Source organism: Urocitellus parryii, chromosome 3 (assembly GCF_045843805.1).
Source record: "Urocitellus parryii isolate mUroPar1 chromosome 3, mUroPar1.hap1, whole genome shotgun sequence".
Lineage (NCBI taxonomy): Eukaryota > Metazoa > Chordata > Mammalia > Rodentia > Sciuridae > Urocitellus > Urocitellus parryii.
The window spans coordinates 111,861,804-111,877,970 of record NC_135533.1 but is presented as its reverse complement, the minus strand read 5'-3'; the positions used below and the strand labels follow the sequence as shown (position 1 = coordinate 111,877,970).

General features: G+C 43.5%; 1 protein-coding gene across 3 annotated transcripts in view; it reads left to right on the top strand.

The window, feature by feature from the left end:
• Positions 1 to 12,671: 12,671 nt before the first annotated feature.
• The window catches only part of Nf2 (NF2, moesin-ezrin-radixin like (MERLIN) tumor suppressor), an 86,182-nt gene continuing 82,686 nt past the window's right edge, over positions 12,672 to 16,167 (top strand). For 2 of the 3 annotated variants that reach the window (XM_026413323.2, XM_026413324.2), the window contains exon 1: positions 12,673 to 13,267. In XM_026413323.2, the coding sequence (XP_026269108.1) occupies positions 13,154 to 13,267 (114 nt within the window). In that variant the 5' untranslated portion in view covers positions 12,673 to 13,153. Of the gene's footprint in view, positions 13,268 to 16,167 lie in introns of all 3 variants that reach the window. The other variant, XM_026413327.2, reaches the window with a different exon arrangement.

Below are 16,167 nucleotides of genomic sequence, written 5' to 3'. Positions count from 1 at the left end.
GAATAAATTACCACAAGTCTCAGCAGCTTGAAACAGTAAACATTTATTATCTCACACAGTTTGTAGAGGTCCAGAATTCAGGGTAGCTGGGGGTGGTTCTAGCTCAGGGACTCCCACAAGGTAGCAGTCAGGATGTTGGCCTGGGCTATGGTCATCTGGAAACCTGAATGAGGCTGGAGAGTGCATTTCCAAGGTGGGTCATACACACCTGGCAAGTTAGTGCTGGTCATTGACAGGAGGCCTCCGTTCCTTGTCGCATGAGCTCCTCCAATGATTATTTGGATGTCCTGACGCGTAGCAATTGGCTTTCCCTGAGGTGACTGATCCAAGAGAGAGTAAGGTGGAACCTTTGTGGACTTTTATGACCAGGTTTAAGAAGTCAGTGGTGATATTTCTATGCATTCCTTTGGTTACATATGGTATGACTGCTCATTATGGGAGTGGCCTATATAAGAGTGTGAATACCAACATTTGAGAGCTGCTGGGACTATTTTGGAAAATGGTTATTAAAATTAGGGGTTTTCTTAATTGTAGTTGCAGATGGAGAGAATGCCCCTATTTTATTTTTTAATTTTTATTTTGTAAATAACTTTATTTTATTTATTTATTTTTATGTGGTGCTGAGGATTGAACCCAGGGTCTTGCATGTGCGAGGCAAGCACTCTATCTCTGAGCCATAACCCCAGTCCCATTATTTGTTTATTTTTATGTGATCCTAAGGATCAAATCCAGTGCTTCACACATGCTAGGCAAAGCACTCTGCCACTGATCTACAGCCCCTGCCCTCCAAATTAAGATTATACTAGGCCCAATTTAATTGTTGGGGTTGGACTCAGCTCCTCAAGCTATCTCCTCCTTCTTCTTCCTGTTCTTTTCTTCTTCCTCTTTCTTTCATAGCGCTGGGGATCAAACCCTGGGTCTTGCACATGTCAGGCAAATATTCAGCCACTGAGCTGTTGTAGCTCCCTTAAGCTTTATTTTATGAGCAAAAATTCTCAGAACCCACCTTTTCCTCTGTCTTAGGACCTCGCCATTGGCTTCCCTATCCCCTTCCTCCCAGAGATCCCTTCCGGTCCACTCGTAAGTCTGTGACATCTCTTTCTCCTATGCATATCTCCCACCCATCCCTTTCCTCTCTGCAGGGTGTGGATCCAGCCTCTTCTCTTTCCTGCCTTTCTCCTTCCCTCCCTCACAGCTGCCCTCCTGGAATCTGCCTTCATAACTCTTCGCCAAGGCCTGCTGTCCACTTGTGTAATGCAATGAGGGGAGCTAGGGACAGAGACAGATGAGCAGCACTGCGCAGAGAGGAGCAGGCAGGTTCATAAGTGTAATATATGAACAAACCTGCCATCATCTATTCCCTAGGACAAATAGATCATCACCAAATAGGCTGCAAGAGGGCAAAGAGACAAATTACCCAGCTGTGGCAGTGTCACCTGCTTCTTATTGATGGGCTTTTATGCTCAGGCCCCACTGGCTCTCTGAGAACTGTATCCTCCAGCTCCCAGGGGACCCCAAACAGGAGGGCCAGGGACAACAAAGGTTTTATGACTCCACTGGGGCATGAGCCACAAGACCAAGTCCCAGTCCCTCTGTACTATGCATCACATGTATGAATTATACAATTTTGACACAGTGACACATAAAAATTAGCTTTCCATGTATAAAAAGATAAATAATACAAAAGCACAATATAATCTCCAGTTTGAACAATTTCTAAGCTGTTGGTGTAGAATGAATTATAAACTGTTTATGCCACAGTGGCACCACTTTAGACCAGGAAACAAATGCCCACATACTCTTTTTTGGGATACTGGGGCTTGAACTTGGTATCAACCACTGAGCCATATCTCCAGCCCTATTTTATATTTTATTTAGAGACAGGGTCTCACTGAGTTGCTTAGCCCCTCGTTCTTGCTGAGGCTGGCTTTGAACTCATGATCTTCCTGCCTCAGCCTCCCAAGCTGCTGGGATTACAGGAGTGTGCCACCCTGCCTGGCTCCGCATACTGTCTTGACTGAGCAAATCATACCGCTGTTGGCATTATTTTGACTCTAGCAACTGCGTAGCCACATCCCCAGCATTTTTTTTTTTTTTTTGAGACAGGTTTTCAGTAAATTGCTGGGTCTGGTCTCAAACTTGTGATCCTCCTATCTCAGCCTCCTGATTTGCTGAGATTACAGGTTTGTGCCACCATGCCTGGCTGGCAACTGTTTCTTGTGACTACTGAGCTGTTATTTGGTCATTCACTGCTAGTATAAGCCATTTTCAAAAGCTTTAACAACCTCATTTAAGCTTTCACAAAGTAAAGATGTTAGAGCCAGAAAGCACCCTGCCCACCAAATCTATACCTTTGGAGTAGATATTGGGCATGATAAAGACAATGAAGCAAGGAGCTGATCCACCTCTGCACAGGTGGTGCTGTTAATTTAGAAGAGTCCCCACAAGCCAAGATAATGCAGCAAAACCACAAAGCACCATCAAATACAAAAATGTAGTGAGATAGTTGTGCAGATTTATGAGCAGTGTGAGTGCATTTTATCTTTACATTCATTCCTATGGGGGGAACAGGTCTTGGAATACTAAATTTCGAATCATGTGAACTTTTACAGAAAATAGTCTTCTTATAAAATATGACTTCCCTGGATCTCCACAGTTACCTTGGCATAAATATAACTGCTGGAACTCACTTCTGAAAAGGGGTGGGGTTGTGTTCCTCCAAAAAGAGATGTTGATGTCTTAACCCCCAGTACCTCAGAATGTGATCTTATTTGGAAATAGGAAATCTTATTTGGACAGGGGGAATGAGGTCAGTAGGAAAGGCCCTGATCCAATATGACTGGTGCCCTAAGAAAAAGGGGAAATGTGGAGCTGGGTGAAGTGGCACATGACTGCAATCCCAGTCACGTGGGAGGCTGAGGCAGGAGGACTGAAAGTTCAAAGATAGCCTCAGCAACTTAATGAGACTCTGTCTCAAAATAAAAAAGTAAAAAGGGCTGGGGATGGATTTCAGGGATACAGGGATATAATGTCCCTGTGTTCAATTTCCCCCCCCCAAAAAAAAGAGGGGGTGGGTTTGGACATAGACAGATGGGCATAAAGGATGGATGATGTGAAGCCACATAGGAAGAAGGTGGTGTGAAGATTGAGGATATGCTGCCACAAGCCAAGGAATACCTCTGGCTACCAGAAGCTGGAAAAGACAAGGGGAGAGCTGAGCATGGTGGCATACACCTGTAATCCCAGTGACTCGGGAGGCTCAGGGAGGAGGATTGCAAGTTCAACTCCAGCCTCAGAAATTCAGTGAGGCCCTAAGCAACTCAGCGAGAACTTGTCTCTAAATAGAATACAAAAAAGGGCTGGGAATGTGGCTCAGTGGTAAAGCACCCCTGGGTTCAATCCCCAGTACAGGAAAAAAAAAAAAAAAAAAAAAAAGGACAACCCTTCCCCTGTAGGTTTCAGAGGGTGTGCAGCCTGCTGACACCTTGATCTTGGACATATGGACATACAGCCGCCAGAGCCGTGAGAGACATGTTTCTGTTTTTCTAAGCCCCCCACCCCAAGGTGTGATTCTTTATTATAGCAGCCTTAGGAAACTAATGCAGAATGTCAGATCAACACCCAAAATTATCTGCCACTTTAAGGAGCATAGAAACAACAGCAAATTGCAAATTACACACAGGGATGAATTTTAGGACAGAAAACAGTCATTTTTCAGTCCCTCTTGTGGAAAGGCCCTTTTCTACTGGCAGCAAGCTCTTCTTGAAAGACTATGGACCCAGAACCAGGGACTATGGGTTAAGGAACCAGGCTCTATCTCTATGAAATCATGTGATCTTTAGGCAGTAATTTGGGTTCTGGCTACCTCAGTTTTCTTTCTTTTTTTTTTTTAATCTTTATTTTATTTAGTATTTTCATGTGGTGCTGAGGATTGAACCCAGTGCCTCACACATACTAAACAAGCACTCTACCACTGAGCTACAGCCCCAGCCCACTTCTTTTTTTAACATTAATTTTTTAGTTGTAAATAGACACAATACCTTTATTTTATTTATTTATTTTTATGTGGTGCTGAGGATCAAACCCAAGGCCTTGCATGTGCTAGGTGAGTGCTCTACCCCTGAGCCACAACCCCAGCCCCTCACCTCAGTTTTCTTAACTATGAAATAAGTATAATAACCTCCATGATCTTGAGAATTAAATGAAAATGCATGTGTATTAAAATGAGCACTCAGTAAAAAACAGTTCAATAAATGTGTGCTTTAGGCTTTGCTACTTGCAATCATTTCCTATCCCCTCCTTTTTTTTTGGCGGGGGATGCTAGGGATTGAACCCAGGACTTTGAATACTAAGCACACACTACCACTAAGCTATAACTCCAGCCAATATTCTCTGCTTTTGAAGAGATGATGAAATGGAAACCCAAAAATGGTAAAAAACTTTTTGAAGGTCACACAGCACTTTGGATGTAGAAGGGCTCAACGAATAATTACTATTTATGAAGGGCTTGTAAATTTGTCCTATTATTCACTATTATTCCTGTTTTCACAGATGATGTAATTGAGGCTCAGAGAAATTAAGTTGCCTAAGGTCTCAGAGAAATAGAAATCTCACCTCAGGCCTCTCTCCCTCTAATACCACAAATGATATCTTGGAAAGACTCAAATATTTGCCTGAAGGGAATAGGATAATTATAGTAGTCTTCCCTTATTTGCAAGAGATGCATTGCAAGACCCCCATTAGATGTCTGAAACCACAGATAGTACTGAATCTCACACACACACACACACACACACACACACACACACACACACACACACACTTTTTTGGGGGGGGTACTGAGGATTTGAATCCAGGGGTGCTTAACCCTGAGCCATATCCTTAGCCCTTTTTAATATTTTATTTAGAGACAGGATCTTGCTGAGTTGCTAAGTGCCTCACTAAATTGTTGAGGCTGACTTTGAACTTGCAATCTTCCTGCCTCAGCCTCCCAAGTCATTGGATTATAGGCATGCACCACCCTGCCCAGCTGAACCATATATATATGTATACATACACACACACATACAAACATATACACATATACATATATATATATACATATACATACATATATATAGCACTATTTTTTCTCATATGTACATGCCTATAATAAAGTTTAATTTATAAATTAGTTATAATAAGAGATTAACAACAATAATTAATAATAATATAGAGCAATTTCACAGATGGATAAATTAGTCTTACCTGGCATCTTACACAACTTCAGCATATAATTTATTTTCTGTCATTAAGTTGAGAATTTTCACCTTTTCACTTAAAGGAAGTACTTTATGGATTCTCTCTCTCTCTCTCTCTCTCTCTCTCTCTCTCTCTCTCTCTTTCTTTAGATGAGAAAAATATTATTTGGTCTCATGGTTTCAGAAATCTCAGTCCATAGACTGCCCAAGGTGTGGCAGAAGAGTGTGGTGAAGGAAAGTGGCTCAGGATGTGGCCATCTGGAAGCAGAGAGACAGCTCTGTTCAGCAAGGACAAAATATTGGATTCTCTTGGGTATATCTGAATTGCCAGCATCACTACTCTTGAGCTTTGGGGCCATTATTAAGTAAAATTGGGATTACTTAAACACAAGCATTGTGTCTAATAACTGAGATGGCAACTAAGTGATTAACAGGCTTATTCAGCAATAAACTGGACAAAGGGGTGAGTCCCTCCCAGGCAAGACAGGACAGGACAGGGCAAGATCTCATTATACTGTTCACAACATTGCAATTTAAAATGTGTGGTTTATTTCTGGAATTTTCCATTTAATATTTTCAAATGGCAGCTGGCTGAGGAACTGTAGTTTTTCTACCATTGTTCTGGGGTGTCTCACTATTATTTCACAAAGGAGTTATTGCCTGCAACTTGCTTTCATTCAAACTCAGTGCCCTAGGGGTGGCACTTTGGATGAACATCCTGGCCTTGCATAGATCTCCTGGGCCAGGTGATGTTTAATGAGTCAGGTCACCTCCCTGAGACACAGGCTGCAGGTAGGCAAGGACTTCTTAGTTTACTTGGCTTCAAATTTCACCACATTCTGGAAACAGTGTAGGGCAGCTTACAAAAATATATGCAGAATATCAGCAAACATAAGACAGACCCACACTGAGAGATGCTTGGCCAAGTACCCTCTTCAAACAAGTGTCAAGGTCATGAAAAACAAGCAAAGACTGAGGAACAATTACAGACTGCAGACTAAGGAGAAATTAATGCTATGTGGGATCCTGGATGGGATCCAGGAATAGAAAAAAGATAGTAATGGAAAAGTTCTTGAAATTTCAGTCAGGTCTTCAGTTAATGGTAGTGTTTCATGTCATTTGCTTGCTTTTTTTTCTTCTTTTTCAGTATCAGGGATGGAACCCCGCACCTTGCACATGCTAGGCAAGCAGTCTACCACTGACTAAATCCCCAATCTTTTTAATTCTGGGGAGGGTGGTACTGGGAATTGAACTCAGGGATGCTTAACCACTGAGCCAAAGTGGTTATCACCAGCCCCTTTTTTCATTTTTTTAAAATTTTGAGACAGTGTTTTGTTAAGTTGCTCAGAGCCTGGCTAAATTGCTAAGGCTGGCTTTGAACTTTAGATCCTCCTGCCTCAGCCTCCCACATCACAGCTTGTGCTATTACTGCACCCAGCTTCAGTTTTCTATTGCTGTGTAACAAATTGCTACAAATATAGTGGTTTAAAACAACATGTATTTATTATCTCACAGTATCCATAGGTCTGGAGTTCAGGTCCAGGCTTAGTTCTGCATGATTTTCGGTTCAGAGTTTCACGAAGTTGCAGTCAAGGTATCAGCCATACTGCAGTTCTCATCTGCTTATTGACATTTGAGCTGCCTCTGGTTGCAGGACTGAGATCCCTTCTTTTTTTAGTTGTTGACCAGGGACCATTCTTGATACCCAGAGGCCACAGAATTCCTTGTTATGTGATAAGTGATTTACAAGCAGATGGAAGTGCATGCCCCTGCCCCAATCCCCCCCTGCTTTTATTTCTGGGGGGGGGGGTACAGGAGGAGATTGAACTCAGAGGCACTCAATCACTGAGTCACATCCCCAGCCCTTTTTATTTTTTGAGACAGGGTCTCTCTAAATTGCTTAGGGCTTCACTACATTGCTGAGGCTGGCCTTAAGCTTTCCATCTTCCTGTCTCAGCCTCTTGAGTTGCTGGGACTACAGGCATGCACCACCAAGCTGGGCAGGAGTGCAACTCTCTGGCTTCTTCCATTCCCATTTCTAGACTTTCTTTAAGAGCTCACCTGAGGGCTGGGGATGTGGCTCAAGCGGTAGCACGCTCGCCTGGCATGTGTGCGGCCCAGGTTCGATCCTCAGCACCACATACAAACAAAGATGTTGTGTCCACCGAAAACTAAAAAAAATAAATACTAAAAAATTCTCTCTCTCTTAAAAAAAAAAAAAAAAGATACAAACCACATTGGGCATGGTGGCAAATGCATGTAATCCAAGTGATTACTCCGCTTTAAAAAAAAAAAAAAAAAGAGCTCACCTGATTAGGTCAGTCCCACCTAGGCTAGGCCTTTTCTGTTAACTCATCAAATTAAGCATTATATCTACAAAAATCCCTTTTGTCATGTAAAGTAACAAAATCACAAGAAGTACCCTCTCATATTTATAGGTCTTTCCCCTTCTCAAGATAGTGGATTATACCTGGGTATGGTGGTACAAACCTGTAATCCCAGAGGCTAGGGAGGCTGAGGCAGGAGAATCTCAAGTTCAAAGGTAGCTTCAGCAAATTAGTGAGATTCTATCTCTAAATAAAATATTAAAAGGGACTGGGGATGTGGCTTAGTGGTTGAGTGCTCCAGGGTTCAATCCCCAGTACCAAAAAAAAAAAAAAATAGTGGATTATACAAGGCTGTGAATCATTGCTGATAATTTTAGAGTAATATAGTTTTCAGTTTCTTCTTATTTTTTTGTTGCTAGACATGGAACCCACAAATGCTGAGTCTGTACTCTACCTCTGAGTTACACCCCCAGACTAATATCTTTATTTTTTAAAAATAATTTATTTATTAAATTTTTTAGTTGTAGATGAACACAACACCTCTATTTTACTTATTTTTATTTGATGCTGAGGATTGAACCCAGTGCCTCACACATGCTGGGCAGGTGCTCTACCACTGAGCTACAACAACAGCCCTCTGTATCTTTTTTATAATGCATGTGGATTACTTTAGCCTTTATTTATTTATTTTTTGTGTGGTGCTGAGGATTGAACCCAGGGCCTCGCACGTGCTAGGCAAGCGATCTGCCACTAAGTCACAGCCCCAGACCTGGATTAGATGAAAGATAGAAGTGCTGGTGCATAAAGTCTTTTTTTTTCTCATGAGTCTCCACTGAAAGGAGGCTGAATGAAACTGTCAGCTAAATCTCTACTATAAAGACAGTCAGAACTCCCTGGGGCTGTTACTTATGACAGTTGTGGTGCAGGATGCTGGCTTCATGCCAACGTGTAGTGAAAGTAATTCTGAAAGTAGCCAGAAATGAAAGAATGAAAGGGCAGTTTTTGGCAGAGGAATCACAATCTAAAATTCACTCATGGCATTTGTATGATGAGTTGATTTAATCTGGGTGCTACATTTGGATCTTCAATGTCCTCCCAAGGCCTTTATGCTAAAGGCTTAGTCCCTGCGCTAGGGGAGTATGAAGCAGTGGAGTACTTGTCTAGATTTGCGAAGCCCTGGATTTGACCCCAGCACTGCAAAAACAAAACGAAACCAACAACAAAGAAATATACAAAGGCTTAGTCTCCAGCCTGAAGCATTTGGAAAGTAGTGGAACTGTTTAATAGGTAGGGCCTAACGGGAAGTCTTCTGGTCATTAGGAACATGCCTTTGAAGAGGGAAATGGGACCCTCTCATTCCTCCTCTATCTTCTCTTACATCCTGGTCATAAGGCGAATAGCTTTACTCCACTACATTCCCTCTGCCCTAATTTATCAGAAATTGATTACCTATGGTATTTTGTTACAGTAACTGAAAACTGACTAATACACTGGAGTTCATAGACATGCTTTGGATGGGTCTTTCCATGAACCCCCTAAAACATGCAAAATTGTTTATATATATGTACTCCCTTGAGGAGTGAGGTACTTTGGTTCCATTGTTTCTGACTTTAAAAGATGGAAGAATTATTGCTCTGTAGCAGGGTTTTTTTTTGTTTGTTTGTTTTTACTTTGGCTTTATTGTCACTTTGATCTGGATAGGTCTTTGTTGTTTGTGTGGTGGTATCATGTGCATTTTAGGTTGTAATGGCACATCTAGCTTTTATCTGTAGAAGGCAGGAACATCCAGTTGTGACCATCAAAACAGTCTTTAGACATGGCCAAATGTCACCTATGGGACAGAGATCACCTTTGAGAATCCCTGAGCTTCTGAAGATTGGAGGAACAAAATGTAAATCAGGTGAGATATGGATTAAACTAGTCCTAGATACAAACTGCGACATAACTATAATCATAATTTACCCAAATTACAATTTTGGGTAAATGACTTTATTTCAGCCTTATCTAGTTTCTTGACATATAAACTGATAATATCCAAAAATCATCCCCTGCTACACCCTAGCACTAGGTGATGGAACTCAGGATCTCACATGTTAGGCAAGCACTCTGCTACTGAGCTAAATCCTAACCTGTTTTGTTTTTATTTTGAGACAAGGTCTAAGTTGCCCAGGCTATCCTCAAACTTTAAATCCTCCTGTCTCATCCTCCACAGCAGTAGCTCAACTAGGTGTGTCAGTAAGGGATTTCTGGGTAACTGGGATTACAGATGTGCACCATCATGCCAATAGGATTTTTAAAGCATGCAGAACACTTCACATTTTTTTTTTTTTTGTACCAGGGATTGAACTCAAGGGTGCTTAACCACTTAGCCACAGCCTCAGCCCTTTTTTTTTTTTTTTTTTTTTCGAGACAGGTCTTGGTAAGTTGCTCAGGGCCTTGCTAAATTGCTGATGCTGGCTTTGAATCTGTGATCTTCCTGCTTTAGCCTCTCGAGCCGCTGGGATTATAGGCGTGCTCCATCATGCCTAGCTACTTCACAGGGTTTTGTATGGTAAGCAATTATATATGATCACTATTAATATTGTCCAGACCACAGCTGAGACTGTAACCATTTCCTCACATCTTTCCCTCATTCATTCCAGAGATATTTATTATGTGGTATCTGTATCAGATTTTGATGTGCTCAACCTGAATTATTCATGAGAAGGATCACTTGAGCCTAGGAGTTCAAAGGCAGCCTGGGCCGCATAATGAGAGCCTGTCAAAAAAAAAAAAAAATCAACACACATACATAAAATAAATAAGTAATCCCCACCCCCAAAATTATTCTTCAGTCTCTACCTGGTAACTATTATGTATTTTTTATTCTTTGTAAAGGGAATTTTAAATATCAATATGATTTTTCATCATATCTATTTTTATTCTTGGCCCTCCTTTATGAGATCCAGAACCTTCCTGGACGTCCTCCAGGAATTTTGAATTGGGTATGTTTTGCCAATTAGCTCAGCAACTAGCACTTAGTCTTCCATAAAAATGAGTGGTTACTGGTCACTGATGTTTCTTAGCCCCTGCTGTTTGATCCACTTTTTTTTTTTTTTTTTTTTTGCTGCTACTCAGTGGTTTCTCAAATTCACTTATTTTCTGACAGCCTCCTTGGCCCTGGGTTAAAAGACCTGATTTTTCTTCCCCGTGGGGAGCCCAGAGGAGAATTCAGCCTGGTTCTCCTACCTGCAGGGAAAAATTGAAGGCATGAAAATGAAGACACTCCTACCAAGTCCTAACTAAGTCCATAGTTCCCTGAGCAGTTTGGTGGCAGGAATTTGCTAGTGGTATGAAGGACATAAAGTTTTGCAATAGCAGCCTCCATTGGGTATGCCAGTAAATGATTCCTGGGGTCCTGACTGGTGCTTCCTGGCACTGCGGGGGTGCAGAACTGAGGTTGACGGTGTCTTAAAGCTGCAGATGGAAGAATTTAGAAGCCTCAATCAGGGCAGCACAGTGGGTAATATCAGCAGGCTCTGGTGGGGTAGACCTGGGTTTGAACCCTAACTTTGCCTCCTATTCTAGGTGATAGTCTGCAAGAGACTCTATTATGCTGAGCCTCAATTTCTTCATCTATAGAGTAAGGATGATGCTACCACAACTAACACTTCTGGAGTGTTACAATTCAGTCAGAACACATGCAAGTTGTCTCTGTTCCACCACTAAAAGCTGTTTTAAAATTGAATTAAAGCTGAGTCTAGTGGTCCAAGGATGTAATCTCAGATACTCAGGAAACTGAGGCAGAAGGATCACTTGAGCCAAGGAGTTCTGGGTTAGCCTGGAAAACATAGCAAGATTCTATCTAAAAATTAAAAAAACATTTTAAAAAAAAATATAGAAAAGCATACCCTTCTTATTCACGTTATATCCGTTGATGACGTTGAAAAATACACTTGCACATGGTTAAAAACAAATCATACAGGGTGTAACATGAAATACACTTCTTTTTTTTTTTTTTTAAACCAGGAATTGAACCCAGAAGTGCTTAACCATTGAGCCACATCCCTAGCCCCCCTTCCCACCCCCACCCCACCCCCCTTTTTTTTGAGACAGGGTCTCACTATGTTACCTAGGGCCTCGCTAAATTGCGAGGCTGGCTTTGAATTTGCGGTCCTCATGATATATATTTTCATTTCCCGTCCCCCACTTTTTTTTTTTTTTAAACTGGGAATTGAACTCAGGGGGCTTTATCTACATCCCCAGCCCTTTTTATTTGTTTTATTTATTTTTGAGATGGAGTCTCAATAAGTTGTTCGGGCTTGCGTTAGTTGCTGAGTCTGGCTTCGAATTTGAGATACTCCTGTCTCCTGTAATCCCAGCCTCCTCCAGAGCGGCCGGGATTACAGGTGTGCGCCACCCCGCCAGCCTTCCCACCCTTTTTGTTCTACAAACAGAGCAATTTAATAGAATTCAACCTAGTATGTGCCAGTTTCTGCTCTAAGGCTTTATATGTAACTAAACACTCTTAAATTCATCTGCTCCATGAAGTAGATACAGTCATTACTCCCCTTTGGCAACTGTAATTCTTTTACAGAGAAGCAGAAGGATCAGGCGGGAAAGGGCCGGCAACCTACTAGGCCTCCAGAAGGGTTGTAAAAGTTTGACAAACATAGAAGTGAGTAAGTCGTTAAGTGCTACATAGAAATATTCGCCGGGTGTCAGAAACGCGCTCCCTTGGGGCGCCGCTTACGGCGCATACTTTGTTGGACCGCAGTATCTCTTTGATCTGGGAGCGACTCATTCCAGAGCCGCAGGGACTAGTCTCTACCTGGGTTCCCGGGAAAGGCGCGCAGCGTTCCGCCGTCTCAACCAGTCTTGCTAGAGTAGGCGGGCCCTCTAGGAACAAAAGCGTTCGGAGTGACTGCTGCTGTAGCCACTCAACGCTGAGCATAGGTCAGCACCTCCCGGCAGAGTTAAACTTCCAATTGGTGGAGTCGCCCTAAAAGAGGCGGGACGAAGTTAAAGTCCTGTTTTCTTTGGAGTTCTCAACCAATCAAGGCGTCTGGGAAAGAACTGACGAGTTAGGTTGAGACGTGTGTAGCGTTCGGGGAGGCCTGAGGGCGGGGCGGGGAGCAGGCTGGGAGCTGCGGGCCGGGTACGCTTCTCGCGGGCGCGCGGAGCGAGGACGGTGACAGCCACGCGCGCGCGTGCGTGCCCTGCTGCGGCGCGGCCCCGCGACCCCCGTCGGCAGCCCAGAGGCGCGCCGGGTCTGGGCGGCCGCTGTCTAGGATTCTTGTTCCCGGGCGTGCCCGGCGTCCCCGACCCCAGTCTCGGAGTGTCGGGCCTCGCCCGCCCCGTCGACTCCTGCTAGCGTCTGCCCCTTGTCGCCGTCAGGGCCTGCCCCCCAACTCCCCTTTTTCGCTCTGGGGGCAGGGTCCTCGCGGCCCATGCTGGCCGCTGGGGACCCACGCAACCCAGCTCGCTCTTGGGCCGGCCAGCCGGCCACCATGGTGGCCCTGAGGCCTGTGCAACTCCTCCAGGGGGGCTAACAGGTCCAGAGCACAGGCTTTGGGGCGCGAGGGTCCCAGGCCTGAGCCCCGCGCCATGGCCGGGGCCATCGCTTCCCGCATGAGCTTCAGCTCGCTCAAGAGGAAGCAGCCCAAGACGTTCACAGTGCGGATCGTCACCATGGACGCCGAGATGGAGTTCAATTGCGAGGTAACTGGCCAGTAGCCCCGACGGGCTGAGGCGAAGGGAGCCCCGCTGAGTCCCCGCATCCGGCACCTACTGGGGAGCCCGGGTCGCGGTGACAGTCGAGATGGAAGCTTGAGGGATTCTGTTTTATTCTCCTCTGGCATTGATAGAGACCGTGAGAACCGGAAGGGGCCATACAGGCCCAAATCCACAAGTTAAAGCTAATTACTGCTTTTTCGCTTGGGGCTCTTTCGCTTGGGGTTTAGCATTTCTAAGGGTTATTTTCATTCATTGTTATTGGTGGAGGCTGGAAGCTTCCGTGGTAGAGAATTCTGGTTTACAGTGTCAGGTTTTAACTTAAACTCAAGGGAGTTGTCCCCACCCCAGGTAATGTTATAGATCCCAGGTATTAAAAGTTAAAACTTCGTTATTGGAAAGTCTATACTTGCTCCCTTTTCCAAACTGGAAAAGATTTTATATATATATATATATATATATATATAATTTTGTATTGGAAACTTAACCGGGGCGCTTTACTACTGAGCTACATCCCCAGCCTTTTTTTTTTTTTTTTAATTGAAACAAGGTATCACTAAGTTACTTAGGGCCTCACTAAATTGCTGAGGCTGGTCTTGAATTTGTAATCATCCTGCCTCAAACTATTTAGCCTGGGACTACCGTAGGGCAAAACCAGCAAACAAACAAAAAGCTCAAAAAGCTCTTTAAGAGAGAGTACCTAATACTTTCCATACAGTGTCCAGCCTGATATAACAACTATCACTTTGTTGAAGGGTCAGGTACTCACTTTTTTTTTTTTGTACTGGAGATTAAACCCAAGGGCTTAACCACTGAATCACATGTCACATGCCCAGCCCTTTTTATTTTTTAATTTTGAGAGAGGATGTAGCTGGGTTGTTTAGGGCCTTGCTAAATTGTTGAGGTTGGCTTTGAATTTGTGATCCTCCTGCCTCAGCCTCCTGAATTGCTGGGATTATGGGTGTTTGCCACCGCTGACATTCATACTTTAACCTTCACAATAACTCAGTGAGGCAGGTACCTGTAACATTGTAGAATATGTATTTGGTCTGATTTCCTGGCATACCACAACTAAAATCTTTGGAATCTCTGAAGTGATAAGTGGCTTTTTGTATGGTAATGAATTGACTAGGTAGCTCCTATCTTGATAGGAGCTGATCACAAGAAAGACCAAGAAACCATTAGAGGGTTGGAGTTTTTCAGCTCCACCTAACCTGGAGGAGGGGAGAGGGGCTAAAGGTATTTGGCTAAAGATGTAATTAATCATTCTTGTGTAATGAAGCCTCCATAACCCCCTAAAAGAACAGGATGTATAGAGCTTCCAAATCTTCAGCTTCCAGCTGAAGCTGCAAGGGGTTCCTAGGAGGTGGTGTCCTACCTAGGAAAGGGCATGGAAGCTCTGTGCCTCTTCCCACATGTCTTGTGTTTTTTCATCTGTTGCCCTTACAATATCCTTTTTAATAAATAGGTAAACATAAATGTTTCCCAGAGATTGGTGAAGTACACCCCAAAGAGAGGTGGTGTGAACTCTGATTTATATCTGATTGGTCTGAAGCACAGGTAGAACATCCTGGGGCCAGGAGCAGTGGTGAACACCTGTAATCCCAGCATCTCAGGAGGCTGAGGCAGGAGGATCACGAATTCAAAGCCAGTCTTAGCAAAAGCGAGGCGGGCTAAGCAACTCAGTGAGACTGTCTCTAAATAAAATACAAAATAGGGCAGGGATGTGGCTCAGTTTTTGAGTGTCCTTGAGTTCAATCCCCAGTACCAAAAACAAACAAACAAAAAAATTCAGGGGCAAGTGATTGGCTACTATGGGGGAGACAGTCTGTGGGACTGAGACCTCAACCTGTGGGATCTGAATTGCCTCTAGATTGAGTTCTCTAGGTAAACAATATCAGGATCGAATTGAATTAGAGGACATCCAGCTGGTGTCTGCTGCAGAAAAGAATTGACTAATTGATTAGTTACTCATGAGGGAAATCCCGACAAACACACACCACACACCTACCTACCTCCCTCCCTCCCTCCCTCTCTCTCCCTCTCCCCCTCTCTCTCTCTCTCTCTCTCTCTCTCTCTCTCTCTCTCTCTCTCTCTCTCTCTCTGGTACTGGGGATTGAATCCAGGGGCACTTAACCTTTGAGCTACATCTCCAGGCCTTTTTATTTTTTATATTGAGACAGGGCCTTACTAAGTTGCTGAGGCTGGCCTCAAACTTGTGCTTCTCCTGTCTTAGACTCCTGAGTCACTGGGATTACAGGTGTGCACCACCATGCCTGGCTCTTACATACTTCTTGGTGATCAGAGGTCACATAAATCTTCTGTGTTTATTGTTGGGGGCATAGAAAAAACACTGGTATTTTGCCTGTATCTACAAAATACCACAAAGATTGTTTTTTTTTTTTTTTTTTTTTTTTTTTTTTTTTGGTACCAGAGCTTGCACCCAGGGGTGCTTAACCACTGAGCCATATTCCCAGCCCATTTTTTATATTTGATTTTGAGACAGGGTTTCTCTGAGTCTCACTATGCTACTGAGGCTGGCTTTCAACTCCCAATCCTCCTGCCTCAGCCTGTGAGAGGCTGGGATTACAGGCGTGCACCACTGTGCTTGGTAGATTTTGGACTAAGTAATTTGAGTCTTTACTACTCAGTTTGGTTCATGGATCAGTAGCATTGGCAGCAGTAACTTAAGTCAGGGGTTGGCAGACTTTTTCCGTATAGTAGGGCCACATAGTCAAGCTTCTCAACTTTGCAGGCCATAGGATTTCTGCTGGATTTACTCAGCTCTTCAATTCTGTTGTTATACACAAAAGCAGCCTTAGACCTGATTGGAATTCCAGCATGATGGTGTTAAGGAGCGCCATTGACCCATTTTCTTGCAAAACTGG